At 46.7% G+C, this 25,054-nt stretch overlaps 1 protein-coding gene across 7 annotated transcripts in view; it reads left to right on the top strand.

Moving 5' to 3' along the window:
- Window positions 1–25,054, top strand: part of LOC147454806 (uncharacterized) — a 185,805-nt gene that overhangs the window by 102,307 nt on the left and 58,444 nt on the right. For 6 of the 7 annotated variants that reach the window (XR_015188699.1, XR_015188700.1, XM_086516645.1 and 3 more), the window contains exon 9: window positions 10,175–10,425. Coding sequence is in view for 5 of the 7 variants with exons in the window: in XM_086516645.1 (XP_086372771.1) it covers window positions 10,175–10,425 (251 nt within the window). In the remaining 2 variants the exon portion in view is untranslated. The remainder of the gene's footprint in view (window positions 1–10,174; window positions 10,426–25,054) is intronic. The other variant, XM_086516646.1, reaches the window with a different exon arrangement.

Raw genomic sequence — 25,054 nt, 5'->3', positions numbered from 1 at the left:
GTCTATGGAAGTTCTTAGGTTTCCATGGATGTGTGTGTGTGCGAGGAATTGAGGGAAGAAGGTGCGTCTTTCCGGAAGACTATGTGACCCTGTATCGGTGCCATTAGGGTTGGCGCTACTCCAAAGAGTCCAATAGAATGGAGTTTGGTGAAGGCTTTGCAATGTTTTAAGAGAGGAGGCCTTTTGTGGCTGGAGTTTTTGAGTTTTTGATGGTTTTTCTTGTATATTTTGGTCAGCATCAAGTGTGATTTCAAGTGTCGATCAACTTGACTCACCTTGTATTGTTTGTGGGCAAGCAAGGGCTTGTAGGTCGAGGTGTTTGGAGTTTGAATTGAGCGTGTCGGTAGTAGTTTTATTGAGGTCTTGAGTGATGGTGTGTGGGTTGGAATTTAAGTAAATTCCTTGTGTGGTGTTGAGTTGTCTGGGTGTGTGAGTGTGCGCACGACATCTTTTGCTCCATCAACGTGTAACATTTATGCAAGATTGGAGCCTTAATACTAATCATTTTTTGGTTTTAACCTCTAGGTTCACTCTGGATCATAGGTTTGTACTATAATTTATTATGATCGTTTCTTAAAAAGTGCTTTGAAAGACCAAAAGCTGCTGCTTTGTTAGTGTTTTCAAAATTCAGATTTTTCCCTTTCGGATTTATGGTGCCTTCACAAACATGCTTCACAGGTGCTTCAAGAGGTGGCAAGAAGCAACCATATGAGATTTTTGCAAACACAGCAAATTGAGAAAATGTAGTGCCCAAAGTGTGCATGCTAAAGTTTTGCATCTGAAACAGCCTTTGAATTCACAATTGCATTTGCAAAATTCTGCCCACACTCGTCCTACAAAGTGAGCTTATACAACCCATGATATAAAATTTCAGATGCAACAATTTCATCACCAAAACTGAGATCATGAATTGTACAACTGTCATCCACAAATTTGACAACAAGACCAAGTCTATTCAAGTGCAGATACAGATAAAAGGTTCTTTTTTATTCCGGGTACGGAAAGTGCATCATCAAGTGTGAAAAAACTGCTATTCGCAGTAGTCAGCACATTCTTTCCAACTCCCTTGACCAGATAAGAGGCATTGTTGGCACAAGTGATTGAATTCCCACGAGGGACATCTTCGAGAGCGGTAAATAAGTCATGATGAGAGGTAATGTGCTTTGTAGCACCACAGCCCATTTTCAAAGTACCACATGAGCATCTGCAACAATTGACATATAGGCATCATGGACAAAAGGATCATAAGTGCACTATGGGCTAAAAGCCTATTCTGCATCTACATATGCCTCACATACAATTGTTGCACTTGTAGTGGAACCACCCTCTTTTTTCTTAACCGCTTTTGCCTTCAATTTCGGACACTGCTTGATCAAGTGATCATTAGCTTTACAATAATGACAACACATCTTCTTTTTGCCCTTTTCATCAGAATCCCCAGATGAGGTGTTGCTAGCAAAATCATTGGAAACATGTGATTTCTTGTCGAAGAACTATGAAAAGTGGCTACATTGCTGTTACCACTTTTCCTCTGAGCAACAATAAAAATCTGTTCAACTGCACATATTTTAACCCTGTTTTTTCTTGAAAGTGACTCTTGCAACAACAATGTGCATAATATATCAAACTTGACAACTTATGGATTTCCTTTGGTCTAAGTCTCCAAGTACTAGCAAAAATCTGGTAAGGATTTGGCAAAGCATCAAGAACGGTCTGCACAGGGGGACTGTCAGAAATGACTCCGCCTACAGAAATAAGTTGCTCATTAATATCCTTGATACCACCAAGGAAAGTGTCCATTTTATCTCCCTCATGCATAATCGACTCCTGCTCTTTAGCAGCAATGCAATTTTAGCCTCATTGCGACTTGCATAAAGACCAGCAAGAATATCCCAAGCCTGTTTTGCAAATTTAGCTGAACGAATGTGAGGAGTAATAGTGCGCTTTACGAATAACGCAATCAATGCATGTGCCTACGTATCTCTAACATCCCAATAAGCTTGCTTTGCTATAGGCAAAACAGCTCTGGCAGCAGCAACCCTGCCACCAAAACCTGCAACATCCTCAACATCACCTACATCCTTAGAACATCAATTCCTTGCACAACATTCCAAATGCCCTTTGACACAAGAACATGTTGCATTGTGTAAGCCCACGTTGGGTAATTGTCCCCATCCAATTTATCCTTAGTAGCAAACATCTTCTGTGCTGTTGTCAGCCATGGCGAATGCCTACACCTGATGTGAAAACTACCTGCAAAGAGGAGAAATGAAGCGACACCAACACGTGTTATGTAACACAACCCGTAGAAGATTGTAAGGGACGTGTTATGTAGAAATTAGCACTGACAGAAATACTACACAAAATAACAAAATCGATTGCGTAGTGCTACGTGGTAGTGGAAATGGAGGCCGAAATGAGTCCGAATGAAAAATTTGAGGAGACTAAGCTCTATGAGCTTACCCGAAGTATTTGTCGATCTGCTGATGCTCACCAAAGCTCACTGAAATCTGAGAAAGTGAGTAGGCGTGCATTGGCGACGTTGACGACAAAGCCCGGGCGGACGTAATCTGCTCTGATACCAATTGTTGGAAATAGGGTTGCAAATAAACGCACACAGCTTGGAGAAGACGAAGGAAGCTCAAGGCACATAACAGAGAGTAGTATTACTTAGTGTGCAATGAAAGATAAGTTAGCCCTAGAATGATGTGCGCATATACAATGCACGGGGGAAGAAACCTCCTAGTGAGGGAAAAAATGCCTCGGCGGTCCTAAGTGTGTTCACACACATCACTACTACCTATGTATGGTAACATGGTCTTGGCCGCTACAAACAAATCAAAGCTCGGTGCCGTCTCTCAATGCTGCCCTGTATGTTGGAGTCCACTTGGCATGATGGGGTGGAATTGGATAGAACATCAAGAGGAGTCAAGGAATGCAACCCACATAAGTTTTCTTAAAAGAGAAGATGCTACGGCAAGAGTCATTTACAAATTTTTCATATTTAAAGGACTTTGGGTCACTTTATTATTTTAACGTTCCTTACCCCTATACCTAAAGTTGTTCCTTGCGGTGTCCGAGACTAAGCACATACCTGCATGAGTTTAGTCTGGATCTCGAGAACATAACTACGCAAATGTCTGGCTTTTTCTACAATTGCCCGGACCGAAAAAAAGATGAAAAACTTGACAAGACTTTGAGAAACAACTCGTACTGAGGCGTGAGGCCACATGGAAATCCGCATGGAAGTGCTAGATGGCAATGGACATGGGCGGTGCCATAGGGGCAGTCCACATGGGCAATGCCACAAGGGTAGTGCCACATTGCAATCCACATTGGTGTTACACCATGATGTCTAGGGACGTAACAAGATGACTTCATTGTCTTGTCAAAGAGGACTTTGGGCCTCTATCCAGGGTGATAGACTATGTCGATAAAAGATGCCTTGGGCTTTTCTACAATTACATAGACACAGAAAAGCGTTATTATGCAGTTAGGCTCCCTCTATTAGAGGATCAATTTGGAGGTAGGGGACACATTTCTTCTAGAGCAGCACCCTTAAGTAGGATTGCAGTAATCTTATCACTTTTCAATACATGAAACTCTCCTAAATAGAGCTACAAAGATTAGTAGATGTGGGTGGCATCAGGGTCTATGACGCAGGTCCTCCCACAGATGCCCACTACTCGGATCCTCTGAAAACAGCACTCTGCTACCTGCGGGGCCTCTACTGCAACTCGCTGTAGTCGTCCCCCACCCTGAAGCTCGAAGAACAGGGTTGAGATAGACTCTGAGCAAGCCCTGACTGAAATGAGAACCTCTAGTCGTGTGAAGGCTCCCATCCACCGGGGTGCTACTGGCTCGAGAGGCGTGAGCCAATCAGCTGGAACTGACTCTTTGATGCCCTGACACATGCTCTGCACCCCTCTCATGCCCTGTAGCTGGAAACCTTGCACCTCCTCTGACAAAGCTGTGAACTCTAGCGAGTCACCTAGAGAGCGCGCTGGACCTGCTGCCATGGGACCCCAAGAAACATGAGGCCGACTACCAACCAAGTGGCCTCTCTGAGTGCTAACCATGGGGTTCCAGACGAGGGGCTGCCGTAGGCGCTCCTCCGTGCACGTCGGTTGTCTCTGCTCTAGGCCACGCCGTAAGAGCTCCATCTGGTCGAAGGTTGCCAAGGGCCTCCTGACTGAGGCACCCTGGCACGAAGCCTCTGCAGCAAGAACTCCTTCGAGGGCTCCTCTCCTGGAAGAAGTCCTCTGACTACGAACTTCCCAAGAAGGGCTCTGCTCTACTGTGCTGGATCAATGATCCCAAGCCCTCCCTGAGAACAAGGAAGTGTGATGACCAACCAAGCCACCTTGGCTCGGGCAATCTGAGTGTCACGACCTGACCAAAGGAAGTTCCTGATCAGCCTCTCTACCTGGCTGATACAACAACTCGAGAAGATCCAGCAAGAAGTGATGTACCACATAGTTGCCAACAACACCTGGTTGGCAACTACTACTCTACCAGCTAGCGAAGGTCGTGCTGAGCTCCAATGTAATAGCTTTCTCCTGATGGAGAGGAGAAGAGGAGCAATCTATTGCTCGGGGGACAAGTCCAAACCAACCCGGCAACCCAAGTACCGAATTGTAGTCCCTGGGGGAATCCACCTGAAACCCTCGGCTGGCATCCAATCTGGCACAGGAGCACTACCAACCGAGGAAGCCACTGTCTTTCTCCAGTTGATCAGTGCGCCCGATGCACAACAGAAGGTCTCCAAAGCCTGCTCACATTTGTGCAGATTGGCCTCCTGGCCCTCTAAGTACAAGGCTGAGTCATCGGCAAACTCAGCGTCCAGTAGCTCATCTCCCCGAATAGGGACTGCTGAAGCCCTGCAGACCAACCTGCTGTGACACCAAAAATCTGCTCATCGCCTCCGCATAGAATAGAAAGAGAAAGGGGGCAAGAGGACAACCCTGTCTGACCGAGCGTGTGAGCATGAAGCGCTCACCTCTACCTCCTGCCAAAAGCACCTGACTGTGAGCGTGTCCGTACAAAGCTGACACCCCTCTGATCCAAGCATCTGAGAAGCCCATCCTGCGTAGAGTGCCCTCTAGAAAGTCCCAATCAACTCTGTCGTATGCCTTCTCAAAATTGAGAAGCAGAATCACAAGGTCCTCCCCACGGAGCCGTGCCAGGGCAGAAGTCTCCTAGAAAGTGAAGATGTTGTCAAGGATACTGCGTTCCTTGACAAACCCTGTATGAGTCCCATGTATAGGGCTCTCCAAAAGTGGCTGAATCCTTAAACTCAGAGCCTTGGCAAGAATTTTGTAGGCTGAGTTGAGGATGGTGATGGGGCACCACTGCCGAATCTCATCCAAGGAGCCGCCCTCCTTTGGAATGAGGAAGATCGGGCCCTCACTCATGCTATCAGGCATCACTCCTGTGTGCAAAATGTACTGAAAGGCACTACAAAGATCTGGGCCAAGCAGGTCCCAGTACTCCAAGAAAAAGCTGGGAGTCAACCCATCCTCACCTAGACAGCTACCATGAGGAATGGCCCTAAGAGCCGTGTGCAGCTCCTCAAGCTGAAGAGGCATCTCTAGCCTCTGGCGCATCTCCTCGGGCTCACAAGCAACTTACCCATCGGGTCTCCTCAACTGATTGACCTTGGCATGCGAGTGCCGAGGTCCCGCTATCTCAAAAAAAGCCCCAGTCACTTTGTCACCCACCTGATCCCACTGAGATGCCTGTCAGTGGAAGGCAAACTCGTGACGCCTCTCCTCTGTGCTAGCAAGCTCCTGTCAAGCCCGCTGTAACTGCTCCTTGAACCATGGACTGTCTGGATGCTGCTCCTGCATCCTTTGTAGTGAAGCAATGCCTCGTCTGAGACGCTGCTCCTCCTCTCTCTTTCCAACCCGGCGAGCCAGAGACTCTTGAAGAAAAAAGTGGCTCAGTTGAGCTAGGCCTAAGGCCACTCTGTCTGCAGGTGGAACCTGGCTGTCCATGCCCTTTGTCCAGAGAGCCTCTACCCTCTCTTTGAGTGCTGAGTCCAGCAAGACCTGCTCTGGGATGCGAAGCATCGTGCTCCCACTCCTCTGCCTGTCTGCCACTGTGAGCATCACTGGTGCATGGTCCGAGAAGGATGTCCCTGCCAGGATGCCCACTGATCCCCCCAAGTCACTGAAGTGGTCACTAGTGTAAAAGCGATCTATCCGCGATAGATTCACTCCTCCCACTCTGCGGTCCTATCTAGAGAAGGCAAGACTGTCTGGAGGCCTCACAAAGTCAGAGTGCTGCCATGTATCCTAGACTCTCAAAGTCATACACAACCTCTCCCAAGCTGCTAACTCGACTGCATGCACAATATCATGGTTGCCTCCAATCCTGTCAGAAGGGTCCTCCAACATGTTGAAGTCCCCTCCTACACACCAGTGGTCGGCCTGCGGCAAAGACTCAACAATCTGTGACCAAAACTCTGCACGAGCACTCGCCACATTGGGCGCATAGATGTTCAGGAAGCCCACAAGGCCACCCTGAACCTGCATAGTAATCCATTGAGCCCTGCCTGGCACAATAATCCCTCTGCCCACAATGGCCTGCTGCAATGAGTCCGCAATAGTCATACATACCCCACCCTGGATGCCTCCAGGTCCAAAAGCAGCTGACCAAAAGGTATCATATCGTCCACACATAATCTGACCACATCGCCGAATGCGGCTCTCAGACAAATGGTGCTCCTGAAGCATAAGGAGATCAATCTCTCCTCCCACAAGGCAACGCTGAAGCTGTTGACGCAATCGGCCCCGCTGTCGCTGAAACTGGGGCCCACCTAGTCCCTGCACGTTCCACGAGACGATCCTCATGGGGAGCGAGGGAGAACAGATGCTGCCGCAGCAGCAAGACGTGCTATCTTCGAGGCTGGCTTGGATGGGGAGTAATCCGCATCCGAGCGTCCTCTAGATAGGTGAGACTGCAGTGAGTGCCTAGCCCAAGCCCAAGTAGAGCGAGCCGTGCGTAAAGCAACCTCCTCTGTCCAGGAGTCCTCATGAATGTATAAATAGCAAGGCAAACACTGCGTATCCTCAAAGAAGTACACCACAATGTGCCTACATCCTGCTGTGTCTGGGGGTGTCACCACAAACTTGGCCAATGGCCACAAAGTCTGCAGCAAATCTGTAACTCCAAGTTCTCCCATGTGATGAGAGAACTCGAGAACCTGTGTATGCAACCATCCCAACACTGAGTCGAGGGACCACTCTGTCTCGGCCCTACCATAGAGGGGGAAGGAGAAACCAATTGTTGAGTCCAAGGCCTTTGTCTCCCTAGGAGCGAGGAACAAAGCATGGACCCTAGAGCAGGCTGCCTCGTGGTCTGCTGCGAATTGCCGAGAAAGCGAGTGAATCCGTAGTCGAAGAAGTCCCAGTGGCGTCGGAGATCAATGCTCGTCAGACCACGAGGGATAGCTGCAAGGGAAGATGTCTGAATTTGCAAAGGGGGCCGCAAGAAGGGCTGACCCTCTCTTGCTAGGCGACTCGTGGAAAAAGCGCTGCCAAGAGATCTCCTAGCCGCCGTAGAGGGACCAGTCTCCTGATTCGACTGTGGAGTTGGAGCAGGAGGGGGGGGAGAAGGAGCTGGGGGGAGCGGGATGGGGCGACAGAGGAAGAGAGGCGAGGTGGAGAAGCGACGGGAGCAGGCGGGGGGGGGGAGGAAATGAGGAGGAGGAGGGTAACTCTGAGGGGGAGGCGGCTGCCGAGGGTGAAGCGGAGGTGGAGGCTGGCGTAGGGGACTCCTCCTGCTCAAGAGGACCAAAGCGGTTCCCCGTGGGAACCCACTGCTGCTGAGTAGGCACCTGGGGGCCACTCTAAGTGGGTTCCCCGTGGGAACCCACTGCTGCGGAGTAGGTACCTGGGGGCCACTCTGAGTGCCAGGCTGTTGCTGTGGCCCCTGGCGTCGATGGCCACGGGCCTGCTGCTACCCCTCCTCCGCTGGAGCCCCAGACTCGGAGGGTGGCTCTGAATGTGTGCACTGTGTCGGTGACTGTGGCTGCGGCCCAGCCCTGGTAGGCTGGGGCTGAGGTTGAGGCTGTGGTGCAGGTCGTGGCCTCCTCCGTGGATAGGCCTTCGCTAGGTGGCCCATCTGTCGGCAAATGAAGCACTGGTTCGGGAGGCCCGAGTACTCCACACTCTGTCTAAACCAACCCCCACTAACACGAGGCAGCAGGATGACCTTCGGGAGCGTGTCGGTATCTCTGACCAAAACTCGAACTGAGGGGATGCCAGCCGCCTTGGTAGCTACTAATGCAGCCGTACGAGGTGTCTCCAAGACAGTCCCGATGGCGGAGCCAATCCTGGAAAGAAGTGGTAGGTACTCCCTCCGTAAACACGGAAAGCAGACTGAGATGGGGATGTCTGCCTCCTCTACTAGAACATTTGAAGTCGGGTCAAAACCATGTCGCCACTATCGAAAGTGGACGCGTGATGCTCGGATGGCTAGGGGACCCATAGCTATGACCTTCGACGCCATCTCAGAGGTCTCGAACTCGATCTGATAGTACCCCTGTCGAGAATCTGGACATCCAAGATCTTGCCCACCTCTGCGAGATGACCGAAGTCGCCTGCAATCGCTCTACCCCTACGGCAAGGCTCGCTTGTTCTATCGGCGAGAGAGCAAGTCGAATGGTGGGCTCAGCGGGGTCGGGCGAGGGGGCTTCTGGTGAGTCCCTGTGTGGCGAAGCTGGAGCCTCCATCTGTGTCGGAAAGCAGGAAAAAGAGATAACACTGTCAACGACCTTGACGAGCACTGTCCCAGGAGGAGTACTGTCAAATGCCAGCTAAAGGAAATCTTCGTGAAGAAAGGCAAAAAAACAAAACCAAGGAGGCCGGGGGGAGGGGGGGGGGAGGCGCAATGCGGATATGGCACGGCAGAGGGGTAGTGGGCTGAGCGGCAGAGGTAGCGGGCGGGCTGGGCGAATGGCGGGCGGGGTAGCGGGCGGGCTGGGCGAATGGCAGGCGGGCGGAGCGGGCGGGTTGGGTGGCACAGCGGGCAGCGGGTGGGGTGGGTGGGGGGCAGCAGCTGCAGGCACAGGGCGCGCGAGGACAGGGGGGGGAGGGCAGCGATGGCGAGAGAGGGGGGGGGGGGGGCAGCAGGGGCAGCGAGGGAGGTATCAGTTTGATTTTGCGTTCTTTGTCTAAGGCAGGCAAATAATTTTCTACTCCTTCCTCCACTCTTCCACTTCGTTTCTCCATTCTCTCATTTCCTTCTCTATTGCCGACATCCTCTTCCTTGTCCGCATGAAAGAGGCTTTGTGGGGGGCCGGCGAGGGATGCATCTTCTTACACATGAGGGAAGCCGTTGGCACTTCTCCGATGCTTATCATGAGAGAGAGAGAGAGAGAGAGAGAGAGAGAGAGAGAGAGAGAGAGAGAGAGAGAGACTCTAAAACGACAACAAAAATAATAATACAAGAAACACTTGTGAAACCTTTAAAAACAGCAAAACATTGATTTGAAACCTTGAAAAACAGCAAAAAACAGTGACGAAACTCAAAAAAAAAACAGCAAAAAGTAGTGACAAAACCTTAAAAAACAGCAAAAAAACAGTTTTGAAACCCTAAAAAATAGTAAAAAAAGAGTGACAAAACCCTAAAAACAATCAAAAAGCAATTTTGAAACCGTAAAAACAGCAAAAGAAGTGGTGAGGAAACCCTAAAAATAGAGAGAGAGAGAGAGAGAGAGAGAGAGAGAGAGAGAGAGGCCACTGAACTTCCGACTACGGTGCCCGCTTAAGGTTTAAAGATTTGTAAGTGCGCTACTTGGTTGCCTTCACCAGATGTTTGTTCCCCTCTTATGTCACCTGTGCTGCCAAGGGACAAACATCTGGTGAAGGCAGACAAGTAGAGCACTTGCAGTGCGTGTGTGTATGCTTGCCTGTTCTGCCTGTTTACAGCTTGTTTTGTGTTTTGTTTTTGCTATATGATGGGTGATTTAGGTTCGGAATTGGTTTGGTGCGCTTGGGTTGGTGGGTGTGTTGGGCGGTTTTTGCCTTGCCTTCAGATTTGTATCGTATTAGTATCCAAAAATAGAGCACAATCTCGTCTTTTATGCTTAGAAATGTCGTATGATGTTCTTGAATGAAGCAAGGGGCAAACGTGTGATTCACTAATAAATGTGGGGCCATGATCAAAGACATTTGCCTCGTAGGGGCTCTAAATGCGCAGAGCAACAGGCTTCACCAAAAAGTAGATGCTGCTGAATTTTGCAAGGAGAAACCAGAAACAAGATCTACAGAACCGTTAAAGGTACATGAAACCAAGGGTGTATCCTCATTTGAAGATCGATCTCTGGCACTGCTTGTACAAGAGAGAGACTTGTATAAAAAAGAGGTTAGGTCCTTGCAACAATCAGTGGAGACTCTACAAGCTACCATAAACAACAAGGTAATTTTTATTTAATTAATTGACATCTTAATTGTATTATTGAATGGAATGACCTTGATTTGCAAATAACAATTTGGCTCCTCATCTGTGGTTTGTGGTTTGTCAAATTTACTAAGTCATATCTTCTTATTTCTATCTGACCTACATGATGTGAGTGATCGGACAATGATATCTGCTACCTAGCGCATTTATCTGCCACAATGATACATGTTGCATCTGTGATAAACTTAAAAACTGACATCGATTCATTTTGGTTGTCCTTCGTCTGTTTATATTGCATTGTTTGAAGCCTGTTATGTATTTGCCATACAAAAGGTGTTGCTTCCACAGATGACCTAAAACACTACCTTTTTTGTACTCTTTGAGAATCTGCAATCCTTGTAATCAATTCGGCTTGCTCTCTTTGTCCCTGTTTTAATTCAAAAAATCACCTTCCTACATCTTGCTGTGATATAGTACATGTTTAATTTCCACACTTTATTACTCATCAATTTCACAAGCTCTTGCCTACTTTGGATGCAAAGGAATTTTGTCAACAAGAGTTTTTTTTTCTTTGCAGAAGAAAAAGATCCTTCTATTAGTTTAAAATTTTCCATTGGGCTACAACTCCCCTACCAAGAGGGTACGTGATGCAAGAACAAGGGAGATTGTTACATGCTTGGACACTCCAAGCGAGACATCAATGGCAACACATGAATAGAAACAACAAAACTGAACTGAACTTGGATATATAGAGATAAAGAAGAAGAGAGTCGACACAGAACGGCCACCTGATGCACTCACAAGAGTATCCGATGATCTCATCCAGATACAAATCTTGATGCACTAGAATCACATTCACTTCAATCTTACTTAGCTATCATATTCAGATCGTTCTATCTCTAATAGATGTTTAGATGCACTAGGTTGAAATCATTCATTAGACAAAGTGTTGCAGACATTTCATCTTTCCAACACATACTCTAGCAATACACACATAGAGAGCATGTTTCATCTAACTGTCAGCCTATCAGTACCCCTAAAATCTAAAGTAGAAATTAGTGACTTTGATCAATCTAGGCAACCTGAGACAAAGGAGTAGAGTGGCTCTCATCTTGTGCAGTTCGCACTACACCAGGTTCAGCCTATTGATTCATCAGTAACATTCAGAATAGACAATCCTAATAATCCAAGAGCTTCAAGGTACAACTCAAACTTGAAGAGAATCTGCAAGTTTCTCTTCCCCCCATCCACTTTATATCGAGAACCAAAAAGTCCCCTTGACCAAATTATCGGTGGACCTAGTTTGCCTTTTTGTCCCCTTTTCTTGTGCCTTGGGACTTGTTGGTTGCTGTCTGGGACTTCCCTGTCCATTGCTACATCAATCGGAATCTTTAGAATTCTCTAATGAACTATCAGCTGATTCCCTTGCTTCTTTGGAACTCTCTGATAAACTATTAGTTGACTCCCTTGCCTCTTTGGAACTTTCGATAAACTATCATATGGTTTCCTTGGTTCTTTCTTTTCCTTGAAAGACTCTTGCCCCATTGAGGTGGACACTAGTTTGTTTGTAGGATAGGTCAACGAGCCGACATTCACACCAAAACCTTCTTTTGGCATGTCCCATAAGTCTCTGAATGGAATCACACTTCTTTTGTAGACAATGCCGTCGAATTTCTTTTGGCAATCCACAAGAGAACCGCTCAATCTGGTCTTTCAAAGTGATCCTCTCAAACGAGGACACTGGCAAATAGGTATCCCAAAACCTCTGACAATAGTCATCTAAAGTGTCTTCATTATTCATTCTCAGATGATGCCAAGCCGTGATGACATCTTCTTCTGCTAACCAGGCAGAAGTGAAAATTCTCTTGAATTTTATCCATTTCTTAGGTGCGTCTCTCTTCAAAAATAGAGAAGACCACCATGTCTGTGTGTTTCCTTTCAAATAAAATGCCGCACTTCGTACTTTAGAGCGTTCCGAGAAATGACCTCCCGAGAAGGCGATGTAAAACTACTGTATGAATTCAAGGGCTCGATGTGTGTCTTGAAACCTTGAAACCCTGTCAAACTTGACTGTTTGACCCCAATCCTTGAACTCATTGGTCTTCTTGTTCTTTTTCTCACTGTCGCAACTGTTAGAAGAGGAAGAGATCTCCTCCTTTGAACCTTCACATTGCTTTGTGTAGTTTCTAGAGTTTTTCTTAGATTTGCTTTTCTTGCTTTTTCTCCGCTTATTCCGCTTTTTCTCATCCTCACTGGAACTAGCAGAGGATGAACTGTCGGAACTCTATGAATACGAAGAAAAATTTGGGTCATCTGCAAAAAAAACAAGCTTCTTGGATCTTCTAGCCAGCTTGAAAGTCAATTTTCGGGCCAAATAACCGGGGAAATTTGCTTTCTTTTCTTTCGAGCGTGCTTCATGCTTTTCATTAGCTGGTTTGTCTTCTTTTCAAGAGCTTCATCAAACTCTTTTGGCGAGTAGAGCCTCTGTTTTCTGTACTTGGCTTTGCTTTGTGCTTCATTACTAACTTTAGAGGAGAATGGCGGCCTCTAGCCATCTAGAATGAACCTCGTCAAGCGGGTAATTCTTCAGGTGATTCACATATTTGGGGTCCTTGGAGTATGTTTTAGCTTGTAGTTGATGTTGGTACTCCGCTTTGTTGAGATCGTGCTAGAAATTTACAAAAATCTCCAAACTCCTCGGAAAAAGGCTTACTGCTGTTGGAATCTCCATTGATATCCTATGTTCCCTAGTTGGGATTTTGCTTTTCGTCATCTCCCCGTGGACTAACAGTTAGAGGGGTGTCGTCTTTGTCAGATTCTCTGCGAGAACCCAGGTATGCTGCAGAGGAAATCGGATCCTCCATAGAAGAAGAATCCTTTGAGCTTTGATACCACTGTTATAGGCTTGGTGTCACAAACAGATGTGTCAAGCCATTGAAGACCCGGCAGGTTGGGGTTTCCTAGACCCAACCCTAGTCGATCTGCAGATTTCGGTTGAGGGGCCTAAACCCTAAGAGTAGAAGCAGCAGAAGAAGTTTTACCAGCTTGTAGGTCCTCATTGAGTGGGCCTAATTTTTAAATGAACTTCCCACCAACTTATGGGATCCCGTCCGATGGGGTCCAATAGCCTAAGGGAATTACAAATCAAGCCAGTCGCGCACGCGCACACACACACACACACACACACACACACACACACACACACACACACACACACACACACACACAATATTCTTGCGTTAAAACTTGATGAAGTACGTCCGCGATTTGCTTTGTACGGACGTCCACAATTTGCTCTGATGTCTGATGGCATGACAGACTGTACGGATTTTCGCGAATCGTGCTGATTGCTGATGTTGTGGCAAACTTGATGACGTGATAGACTGTACGGATTTTCGCGAATCGTGTTGACTATTGATGACATGGCAGATTGTACGAACAGCCCTTTTGCGCAAGCTTTTGGGGATCAGAGGCTTTTAAAACTTGACACTTTTCATGTACTGCTTTTGGATAGGTCCACAGCCTTTAAATATGGGCCATGGGCTCATTCTCTGGTATGCTTACGCGTGAAAGTGCAGAGGAGGGAGTGCAAGCGTTGTACTGAGTTGAAGCAATATAAAGAAATACCAAAAGGGGCGCCAAGGTTTCGGGCTAGTGCTCTCTTGGGGTGGAACTTCGCCAGTTCCCGTCTCATGTGTCATGCATCTCTTTCAGTTCAGTTGTTTTGAAGCGTCTAAAGTCTATTCAGTCTATTATTTTCTGTTGGCACGTGTTGCCTTCCCGTTACAGTGGTATCAGAGCTCATGGCGTGTGCTTTTGTGAAAGCATACCGGTTTTTCAAGAGCAGACATAGCAAGTTATCAAATAATCTTCGTGTCCTGCCGTGGACTTACTAGCCACATCTATCCTTAGTGCATCGCGCATCGGGTGCGCTCTGTTTTCATTGCTCTGTCGTAAGGGGCATAAGCCATAACGAACCCAAGACCACATGGCGTTTATGGATTCGGCAGAGTACCTGCAATTTCTCCTCGATGAGCTTCGCGACATTCTTTTACGACACCCACAACATAATCTCCCGATGCTGCAAGGTTTCCAACAGTTTTTGAATTACATGTTACCTCCTCTGCTGCCTCAGGTGGTACCTCCTTCTCCGGCGCCAGAAAGTACAAGAGCTTCAAATCGGCAACCTTCCCAGCCATCTGTTTCGATCGGGGGAATCTCAGGAATACGGTGCAGCCATATGACCCTAATCCACTGACCCTGATCCAGTGCAACCGCCTTTGCCACCGGCGTTTTTGCCCACAAGGTGGAGAACTTGAACCCGAGCTAGATACCGGGCAAACTCAAAGAGTGGTACCGCTCATTGGTGCTCTTCCAATGACTATCCAAAGATATCATAGAAAAGCCGATTTCCACATTATGAAGTTGGCCAACTGCGACGTTCTCTCGGGCATGCCTTGGCACGACAAGAATGACGCAACACTTTAGATTTGGAACCGTACCATTACCCTGCTGGAGAGGGACAAGCCAGTCGTTCTCAAAGTTTGGATATCCGAACAAAAACTTGATTGAGATTTCTAGTAGTTTTGTATTTAGATACGTTGAACCTTGTCTACGAAAATATTGTTTGAAATTTGTTTGAAATGGATGGGTTTTGTTTTGAACCTATCTTGGTGCTGATTCAAATTGTTTTACTCTGGTTTTAATGCTAGTTTCAATGATTAGTGATTTACTCTCAAAAGGAGTACTAAAGAGAATTGATGTTTGAGAGTGCTTGCTCATACTCATGGCCCAGACCCTAGTGGTTATTTGCGGGGGGAGTATTGAATGTTTGAAAAATGTTGTTTTTTTAACTCATGGCCCAAACCTGATGGTTATTTACGGGGGGAGTATTAAGACGTCTGAAAAGTGGTTACTCTTAGCACACCCAAGCGACGCATGCTGTGGTCTGGGGAGCGTTGGTTGTAAAAGGCCTCTATATCTCATGGCCCGGACCTCTTTCGGTTATTTGCAGGAGGAGTGATGAGGGAGTCATTGAACAACTCATGGCCTGGATCGGGATGGTTATTTGTGGATTGAGTGTTCATCGGCGATTGTATGTTTCTATCTTTATAACATGCATATGTGAGAATTCGTAATGTGCCAACCACTAAATATCCTAATTGGGTGAGATTGGGTATGTAATTTTAATGCATCAAGACGCTTTCAAGATCAGCACGGTGTGGGTGTGATGATTAATTTTTCTGCACCGGAATATCAAGAGCTCCGATCTGGAATGAGAAAACTGATTGTCCCTTGAAATGTTCTTCAGAATGACAGTCAGAAACTTTTTGAGCTAACTTGAATTGTTGAGCAGATACACGGTAATCGTGGACGATTACTCTTCTTTCAAGAAGGGGGGTGCTGACGTGTTAAACCACTGAAGACCCGGTAGGTTGAAGTTTCCGACATCCAACCCTAGCTCTTTTGCAGATACCGACCGAGGGGCCTAAACCCTAAGAGTAGATGCAGCAGCAAAAGTTTTACCAACTTACAGGCCCTCACCGAGTGGGCCTAATTTTTCAATAAACTTTTGACCAACTTATGGGACCCCTTCTGATGGGGCCCAAGGCCTAAGGGCATTAAATATCAGGCCAGCACATACACACACACACACACACACACACACACACACACAAAATTCTTGCGTAAAAACTTGATGATGTTGCATACTATACGGATATTCGCAAATCGCACTGATTGTTGATGACGTGGTAGATTGTACGAACAACCCTTTTATGCAAGCTTTTGGGGATCAGATGCTTTTAAAACTTGACGCTTGTCATGTACTGCTTTTGGATAGGCCTAGGGACTTCTAATATGTGCCATGGGCTCATTCTCTAGCATGCTTCCGCGTGAAGGTGCAGAGGATGGAGTATCGGCGTTGTATTGAGTTCAAGCAATATAAAGAAATACCGAAAGGGGTGCCAAGGGGTTTGGGGCCAGTGCTCTCTTGGGGTGGAACTCCGCAACTCCCCATCTCGTGTGTCTTGCATCTCTTTCAGCTCAGTTGTTTTGAAGCGTCTAAAGTCTATTCAATCTATTCTTTTCCGTTGGTTTGTGGTGCCTTCCCATTACACTTGGACACTCCAAGTGAGGAATCAATAGCAACATAGGAACAGAAACAACAAAACTCGACTGAAAGAGGATGAGACAAAGTTTAGAGCATTGTGACCAGCTTTCAACAATTGATTCAAAACCCAACGTTTTTGAATTGAATCAAGTCCCTTCCATGTTACAACATGAGAGTTGAAGCTCAACAATTTTTACTTGTGAAAAATGTTATTGTGAATGTATTCAAACTTTGCTAGAGTCACAAAAAAGGGGCATTCACATGTTGCGGCATATCGTAAGGTAGAAGGGCAATTTCCTATAACAATTTGTGAGGACTCCAAGGCACAAATAGGTCAAGTTTTCCAATCGTAGATGTTTTGACTGGTCAATTTGTTTGTCCGACTGTTCCTCTAACGTCTTGCATCTTGGTTATTTAGGTGGTAGTTTGTATCCTTGGCATGGCTAGATTGCTGACAAGGTTTTCATCGTAATATGTGAAAGCAATTTCGGTGCATAACACAACCCCCAAGGTGTACCACTAATATGTTGATTAGAGTGGCAAGTAGATGAAGAGTGAGAGAATTTTGCAATAGCTTTGGCTAAAGGCAAATGCATTACTGTTAATCAACAAACGCATACAATGATTGTTTAGGCCTTTTTATAGGCGCACAATAGTTTTAATGTTTGTTATGTTCAGTAATGATCTTGGGCCATGTAGGCATGCTAACTTTTTGCCATGTGTACTATTATAGGAGATATCTAGGGATAAAGCTAGGTAGAAGTTTCTAGAAAATTTTCGAGAGCTGCCTTTGGATTATGCTGTGAGCATCAGATATTCCTTGACATCTACAATATGCCATGAGGATGCCATACTGTGTAGCATTATGCAAATTCCACTAACGAAGGGTGTTTGCCAGATGGGACATGCACACTTCTTTCCCACGTTCCCTCCTTGAAGTGTAGAATTTGTCTTCTACATCATTTCATCATGTCCCCACCTAGAGGTGCTACAACCATAAGCCAACGGGAATTGTCTAATCTTTTAACAATGCTATGTTGTGCCAGGTAATAAGCCAACAACATTACAACGTGTAGAGAATGTTTATTTTGGAAGGGGTTTGATCAATATTTTGTAGCAGGGAAAGTGTGTCATGCTTTTTACGGGGGGTGTTCCTGCAGGAAATCTCACTCCAACAAAAATAAAAGACAGCACAACAACGAACTAGCAACTCAAAAGACATAGCAAATAGACTTAGAACATCATGGAACTCATCTAGCTCAAGAACCATACAAGACTCTGGCTGGCAGCACACTCAACTCCAAGCCCAGGACTCTCGGGTACAATGGGGGTGTTGAGGCTCTAATGTGCGGGGAGAGTGTGTGGGTGGTGATGGACTCAAGACTCAAGACGCTAGACCATACAAAATGGATGATCCTCCTATGACTAGAACCAACTACGGATATATACAGTCATAAAGAGCCACCATCAGCTAACAAAATATCCAAGTCGAGCTAAGTCTGTCCCCAAACTGTGGTGGTGGTGATCTGGTCATGATGTCGACTAGACCATCACCCGTATCCTGCCACGTGTCACTGACCAGGCAAGAGTTCGTCCAGTGTGAACTCCAACCCAAATGTAACCGACTACGTGTCCTGTGCTAGTGACACTATAGCCTTGCTACAGGTTGTCTGCCACAAGACCACTCACTATCTCGGTGAGAGAAGCGCTGAAGCTACTAACAAGAAGGAACCAGTAGTGCACTGAAAGAGCCACAGCCAATCTCTCTGCTCCGAGCTCAATAGTAGCAATAGCATTCTTAGACTCTTGCATTATCTCCTAAGAGAGCCAAAATAGGGAGGTAGAGTTTGCCACCGTTGAAGATCCAACAGAGGTGCTTGGTGGTATAGTGCTCACAAAAGGCACAACCGGTGTAGCTGGGATAGGTAGAGGGGAAGAGATAACTGTAGGCAAGGTGTGGGAGATAGTCACTGTGGTAGGAGTGAAGATGGGAGAAGTAGGGAGAGGAGCATGTGAGGGAGAAGTTGCAGATGGGACATGAAGAGTGTGATCGGAAATAGCAGAGTAGAGCACCAGCTTAGTAGAACTAGGGGCGGAAATAGATGGGGAGCGTGGTGGAAGGTGCGACACCCTAGTTTGTTGACTCTCTGATATTGACAATGGAAGTAGTGACTCTAGCCTGTGTTTCACCACTTTTGCCCTGTTCTTCTTTTTCTTCTAGAGTGTGGGATCCACTGCATTGCCAAGAGATTTCCTTTTTGCTTTTGAGTGCACCTGTTGTGTATCCTCATCAAGATCCACAGGGCTAACATGTATATTGGTGAGCCAAGCCAACATAGGACATGCAAAACATTGAAAGCTCGATTGCACATATTGCACCTAGGCTCTAAATCTTTTGGCCCCTCGACTGTAAGGATGTATAGAGAATCTGATGAAATCCACATGGTATACTGTGGATCGCGTAGTAGAGGCTATCACAATGCAGGAACTTCATAGACACATCACATCTTCCCTTAGATTCCTTAGCATCTCTGAGCAGAAAGTGATACTTGAAGATTGCCAAACGCTTTTTATTCCTTGCGTAGTCGGAGGTGATCAGCATGAAGCAACTCTTTACATGCATGAATGGTAGCATCTTTAGAAAGCTGGGAGTATGTGTGCGTAGTGAGTTTCAAGGACAGGAAGTTGGTTATTCCCTAGGCGCGTGTAGCAGTAAGCGTGTGACCTCGTACCTTTGGAAAAAGTGTTAGAAGCTCATGGACCATATCGACAGGAACATCGGTAGGTAAATCTGCATTAGCCAATGCGGTAAGACCTAGCGTTTGCAGCTGATCGCGGGATAAAACTTCGCGAAGGGATGGATGGAGCGGTTGCAGGTGAAAATTTAAAGTGATTTTGCTTAACTTAAGATGTTGCAGGCCTACTGATCTCATGGCCTATCACCTGATTGTTGCCCTTCTTTTTGCCTTTAGGATGTTCGTCGTGAGTGGTAGAAGTTTCTGATGTAGAGGTAGAGTCTGAGTCCAAATTTGAGTCCTATGGAGATGCTCAATAACTTTTATCAGTGGGGTCACTGAAAGTCATATCTGTGAGGCCATGGCTATTTGTGGTTTGAGTCTTCATCAGCGGAACTCAGAGGCCTGTTAGTGAGGACAGGCTTCTTTTTCAAAGGTTTTCTTCGTGATTGCTTGCTACTACCCGCCATAGTGACATTGTAAACACACTTGTCACACTTGAACTTATTCTCTTCAAACTGCAAACTTACTCTGTTTGCCCACTACAACCCGCAAGAAGCTTACATACATCAAAGTTCAAAATTCCTCATTAGCATACATACCCCTTGCAACTTCTTTTGTTCACCCGCTATACACACCGCTTGTAAGACTCACAACTTCTGTTGTTCGCTCTATACAACTGTATAGACCTACGGAGACACTGTGTGCCAACTAGATTGGAATTGGTGATTGGGCGAGAGGTAGAATTGCTTTGGTAGAAAGGACTAGAGAATTGCTATGGCAGAAAGGACGAGAGGCAGGGATAGAGGCGAGGGGCTCGAGTAGGGCGGTCTGCACTGGTATGTCGAAGGTGATAGGGGCATTTAGGGGCGAGAGTTTGAGGGTATGGGCGAGAGCAGATATTAATAGGTAGCGCGAGTGGTCTGTGTAGGGGTGAACGTGGTTAGATGGGCAAGAGGTAAGGGGTGGGTAGGGCTGGGTAGGGGCGAGGATTGCTAGGTAGGGACGAGGGGTATGAGGGGGGTTGGTTAGGGGCGCGGATTGGAGGGTAGGGACGAGGGGTGTGAGGAGTGAGTAGGGGTGAAAGGCGTGGATAAGGGCGGGGGATGTGAGGGGGTGGGTAGGGGCGAGGGATGTGAGGGGTGGGTAAGCCATAGTTACCAGGAACGGGAAATCGGAACGGGAACGGAGAACGGGAACGCGGAACAAAATGCCATTCCCTGTTACGGGTACTCACGTTTGAAACACGGAACGGGGATTTGGAACGGGAACTTGGAATGGGAACGGGGAACGGAGACCTGAAAACGGCCATTCCCTGTTACTATGGGGTAAGCATCCATCTTACCATCATACTTACTAAACGTCAACTTCTCAGTGACTGGATTGTTGGAGTCGTCGCCTCTACTTGTCCTACATGATGATTCGATGGCCTCCTTGAGTGGCTCGCTCTTCGTGGAGAGTATTTGTACGACCAACTCCTACATGCGTTGGTCCCTCTGCACCTCTCCTTCTAACTCCATAGATGCTCGCTTCTCTTCGGCCGCTATGCGTTGAGCCTCGCGTGCTTGCTCACGCTCGAGCTCCATAGCTGTCCTTTCTTCTGCCGCTATGCGTTGAGTTTCGTGTGCTTGCTCTCGCTCAAGCTTCATATCTGCCCTTCTTTCTTCACGATTGCGATCCATTGTGGCGCCTCTTCTTGTAGCATCATCTCCATCATCTACTTGACCAAAGCCTCCATTGGGTTTGGTGCAATCTGTGGCGTAGATGGGGATAGGCGAGGATCGGGGAACAATCATCCCGGTGTAGAAACTTCGTCTTCTCCAACTCCACTCTCATCACCCTCACACAAAGTATCCATTCTGCTTCGCATGATGACCATGCACTGAGTTCTTGTGTTCTTGGGGTCTTGAGTACTTGGGTACTTGGGGTTCTTGAGTACTGGGGGTTCTTGGCTTGCAACTTGTGTTTAAGTAGACTTTTCTCTTACCCACGCTCAACTCCTTCGTGCGGGTGCACCCCTAGGCGGCCTTGCGCTTACACCAAGGTTGCTTTTTCCCATGTCATATCGATTGGCATACCGCTAAGTGCAAAGTCCGCTCTCAATGAGGGAGTGGAAAAGAGGAACGAGTGAAGGCTGGACAAGCCCTTCTTTCTTGGGTTACCTTCCACTCTTCAAAAACACATTTCAGGGATTGACACACTCAAGTGGTCTTCGGTTACGTGAGATCACAACAAGCAAAAAAAGTTTTGTGTCGTTCATTGTGCTTCTTTCCTTGAGTGATGATACCAAACACTGCCAAAGAGCTCTGATACCAATGCAATGTGCAGCGGAAGTGAATGATGGTGTATGGCTCAGGATGAGTGATTAGTGAGTGCTCAAGGTTACTTTAACTTAACGGAAGGGAGAGCCTTCCATACTTAGTGACAAATGTGTGCAATGACCAAAACAACGAGAGAGTGGAAAACTGTGAGTGCAAAGTGCATGAGAGAGAAATGAAATGAAATGAAATGTTATATTAACGTCTTCAAAAGGCCAAAGTGACCTATGAGACCAGAAAGTTACAATGCGGTGTATGTGATACAAAGTTAGATTAACAAAATAAATTAAACTAGGATAACAAAATATAAATATTGCGGAATCCTAAACTAAGCTGATAGGTGTGAAAGGTGAAAGGCGTGAAATGTGTGAACTAAGCAGTACAATGTGTAGACAATATGGGAGGGAAGTAGAGATCCATCTTCATAGAGATCCATCTTCATCTGCACTCTGGACGACGAAAAAGTATAGCTCGAATCCTTTGTTGTAGCCTCCGTCGAAACTGTGGAGCTCCTCTTCTCCATCGGGGTCGTCTAGATCTCCCTAGCTCCAATGCTCGGTCTATGAGAATGCCAGTAGTGCTGATAGACCTCTCCACTGTTGGCTACTCCTCTGGATGTACAATATCTAGTGTAAAGAAATCTGTGATTTGTCTCTTGGGTTGTCTCTCTTCAGCTCTCCTCAGTAAAGTTTCTCTATGCTTGTGTAACTCAAGTAGATATAGCCCAAGACATCTCTGATCCTCATAACTCATGACCCTAGATAGAGGCGCAAAACCTTCTCTAAATAGACAATGAAAACAGCTGCGTATCTCATAGTACACTATGAAATGACATATGTAATGTACCTCTGTCTCTGGCTCTAGATGGCATAAGCGGCATATCTTGCTATCTGCTGGTGTCCCTTTGAATCTGCCAGTCTCAATCTCGAGCTTATGTGAGGACGTGCGTATCTGGCCAATGGCACAACGCAAACCCCATGAGAAAGATGCGTGTCCATATAGCTAGGTCGAATCACAAACCCATCCCCCGTGAGGTGGAGAAGATGCTCTCTATAGAAAGCCATCTTTGTGCCCAACTCTTGTATCGGCTCTATCCATGTCCTCCTCGTGTCCAGCTAGATCAGATCCTGACGAATGAGTCTATTAATCTTTACCCGCGTCAGAGACCTCAACGGTGCCTGTAGAGAGTATTGAAAAGGAGGCAACCTGTCCATGGTGAAACCATGTGTCTGAAACCATGATGCCATCTGTGCATACCAGCATGATGTATCCCCATTAAGAGCTAATTGTCTGGAGGACTCTAGAGCCACCCTGGCATATCTGTCTTTGGTAGTATCCCACAGACTGTGTACAAAGGAGATTGATCTGGTAAGTGCCTCAATCCCCATCAGGGGGGCAGCTAATTCCGCTCAAATGATATCATGCGGTATGGAAGCCTTGGCTCTAATCAACCGAGAGATCATAGATACCAGGGGCTTCTACATATGCCTCCAACCATCCTGGCCTACAGAAGGTCCCCAAACCTGCACCCCATATAACATAGTAGAGGCAACCAAAGTATCAAAGATCCATAACTTTGTCCCAGTTTCCTAGAACTGAACTTGCGAACACATCCTCTCCATTCCTCCCAAAGCCGCACCAGCTCTAGTTAGTCTAGTCTCTGTTGCTCTTCTCAAAGAAAATCTCGGCCCAGTAAAGACTACCCCCAGGTAAGTGTATGCATCTGTAGACTCCACAGTCTCCTGACCATATTTGAAAGTAAGTACTGATCTCTTGACCCATTGGGGTGTGGTGTTAAACACCATAACCTTGGTTTTACATAGGTTTACACACAATCCACTATCCTCTGCAAAACTGCGTAGTGCATCCAAATGTCGTTGCATACCTTCTGGTGAGTCAAATATCAGCACAATATCATCAGCATATAGCAACAATGGGATCCAGATTCCACGTCCCTGCCACCTGGGCGCCCCTGTCACCCTCTCTGTCAATGTAATTAGACACCTCATCAACATACATACCAAATAGAGTAGGAGACAGTGGGCAGCCCTGTTTCACTCCAATAGTAGAGTGAACTAAATCAGATACCCCTTCCGGAGTGCGTACATGTCCCATCACTGAATTGTACAAAGCCATAATCCTCCAAATCACCTCTATGGGCACCCCCATCTCCTTTAGTCTGCACATCAATCGAGCTCTTGGTACCATGTCAAATGCTTTGCGAAAATCCACAAAGCTACAATAGATCCGTCTCCTATGTGCTTAGCCCTTCTGAATGATGGCTCTGAGTGTCAGAATATGATCAAGAGTGAAGAAACCCCTCCTGAAGCCGGCCTGAGAGAGAGAGAGAGAGAGAGAGAGAGAGAGAGAGAGAGAGAGAGAAATGAAATGATATATTAACGTCTTCAAAAGGCCAAAATGACCTATGAGACCATCAGATACAAAGTGGTGAATCTAATACAATGTCTGAAGTACAAGTACAAAAAGTACTGAAAGTAAAAATGAAAACTGAAATGAAGTGTGAAATGTGAAATGTGAAAATGTAGAATAGGCCCTGAATGACAATCTGGGTGTCGTGCTAGAATGCCTCTGATCCTCTGCCGAAGTCTCCGTCGATGTAGTGTGCTCCTGTGTCTCGGTCGTGGTCGTCTCGATCTCCCGCGCTCAATCGCCCTGTCAATGAGGGTGCCTCTGGTATGAATGCGGGTACAACCCTGTGCTGGTGGTTGGTCTCTTGGCTCCCTCGATCCAAAGAAATCTGTGATCTGTCTCTGCGACTGTCGTACTCCATGTCTCCCCAACAGACTGTCTCTATGTCGGTGTAGCTCAAGTAGATATAAGCCAAGGCATCTCTGGTCCTGATACCTCATGACTCTATCTAGGGGTCCAAAACCCTCCCTGAATAAGCAATGGAAGCGCCCTCGTATCTCATAATACACAGTGCAGTGGCATATGTAGTGTAGCTCTGTCTCTGGCTCTCTGCCGCATAGTTGACATATCCTAGACTCTGGTGGTATCCCTCTGAATCTACCCGTCTCAATCTCCAGCTGCTGTGAGGATGTGCGAATCCGACCAATAGCACATCGCACACCATGAGATAAATGAGTGTCCATGTAGTTCGGACGACTCACAAACCCATCCCCTGAAAGTTGGAGAAGGTGCTCTTTGTAGAAAGCCATCTTCGTGCCCAACTCCTGTATCGGCTCTACCCATGTCGTCCTGGTGTCCAACTGTATAAGATCTTGATGAATGAGTCTAGTGATCTCTGTCTGTGTGACTGGCAGGGAGGGTGCATCCAGGGAATACTGAAAGGGAGGCAATCTATCCATGCTGAGACCATGCCTCCGAAACCATGAGGTCATTTGTGCATACCAACATGATGCATCTCCTAGCATCGCTAACTGTCTATAGGAATCAAGAGCTAGTCTAGTATATCTACCTCTATGTGTATCCCATAGACTGTGCATAAAGGACACTGATCT

Source organism: Adiantum capillus-veneris, chromosome 7, assembly GCF_014529385.1.
Source record: "Adiantum capillus-veneris isolate H3 chromosome 7, ASM1452938v2, whole genome shotgun sequence".
Lineage (NCBI taxonomy): Eukaryota > Viridiplantae > Streptophyta > Polypodiopsida > Polypodiales > Pteridaceae > Adiantum > Adiantum capillus-veneris.
The sequence above is the reverse complement of the archived record's forward strand: the minus strand, read 5'-3'. Positions and strand labels throughout refer to the sequence as shown.